Source organism: Octopus bimaculoides, chromosome 19, assembly GCF_001194135.2.
Source record: "Octopus bimaculoides isolate UCB-OBI-ISO-001 chromosome 19, ASM119413v2, whole genome shotgun sequence".
Classification (NCBI taxonomy): domain Eukaryota; kingdom Metazoa; phylum Mollusca; class Cephalopoda; order Octopoda; family Octopodidae; genus Octopus; species Octopus bimaculoides.
The window spans coordinates 6,150,989-6,152,032 of record NC_068999.1 but is presented as its reverse complement, the minus strand read 5'-3'; the positions used below and the strand labels follow the sequence as shown (position 1 = coordinate 6,152,032).

The 1,044-nt window shown below is 39.3% G+C and overlaps 1 protein-coding gene across 1 annotated transcript in view; it reads right to left on the bottom strand.

Moving 5' to 3' along the window:
- LOC106872865 (uncharacterized) overlaps positions 1-1,044 on the bottom strand; it is a 52,328-nt gene that overhangs the window by 6,466 nt on the left and 44,818 nt on the right. The window contains exon 6 of the mRNA XM_014920003.2: positions 821-968. Within this exon, the coding sequence (XP_014775489.1) occupies positions 821-968 (148 nt within the window). The remainder of the gene's footprint in view (positions 1-820; positions 969-1,044) is intronic.

Genomic DNA, 1,044 nt, shown 5'->3' with positions numbered 1-1,044 from the left:
TATATACATATATATATGTGTGTGTGTGTGTGTGTGTTTGTATGTATGTAACACACATATGCATGCACATATGAACATACGAGTATATGTGTGTGTGTGTGTGTGTGTGTATGTATGTATGTATGTATATAAATGTATTTCTGAGTTATATCTTCTGATAACATCCATCATTTGAAACTGCCCTCCCCACACTCCACCCGTCGCCTATGCTTTCTCATGACACCTATTGATATACCCATGTTTACACAGAGCACTCACTGTAACAATAACTTCGATTTGCATGTGTTCGACAATTCGCTACGATCTCTTTAAAGTAAACAAATTTTTGAAAAATTAATGGGGGGGGGGCTGGTGAAGAGGCAGGGCGGGGTGAAATGAAATTTTCTTTTTGCATATTCGTAATCTCCAACATCTAAAACGTAGGAATCCATAATGCATTTTTCATGGAGAGGTGCAAAACTGCATTCGCCCCGATTTGCCCAATCACTGCTGATTAGGTCTGCTGACCAGTAATGTTGAGTTTTTGTGTGAGAGGGCCTTATGATATTACTAAGGTTGTGATTGTTCAACCTTCGAAGTCACAGTTAAATCTTTCTCAAATCGCATTCTACTGTCTTAAATAAAATGGGATCTATTAGATAATATATAGTTCCTGCTATACAAAAGGGCGGGAGGGCCAAGGCTGGAATGTCTTTTGATCAAAAGTTTTCTGAATTAGAGCTGACCTGGGGTTTAGCGACAACTTCAACAACAACAGAAACAATATTCAAAGACTTTCTTTAAGGTTCTATACTTGACAGCCTCAAAAGTAGCTTCTTACCAAGTTCATAGCAGCATGTTTCTTGTCGGGTACTCATCCAGGATTCACGATGTTTGGCGTATGGTACGGCCGGGTACCCATCACCACACAACTGGTCAATCCTGTTTCTACGGATATCCTCAAAACATTCTTGACGATTGAAAGTGTCCTGTGATTGGCATTAGTAAAAAAGATATTTTTTAAAGAGAGAGAGAGAGAGAGAGAGAGAGAGAGAGAGAGAGAGA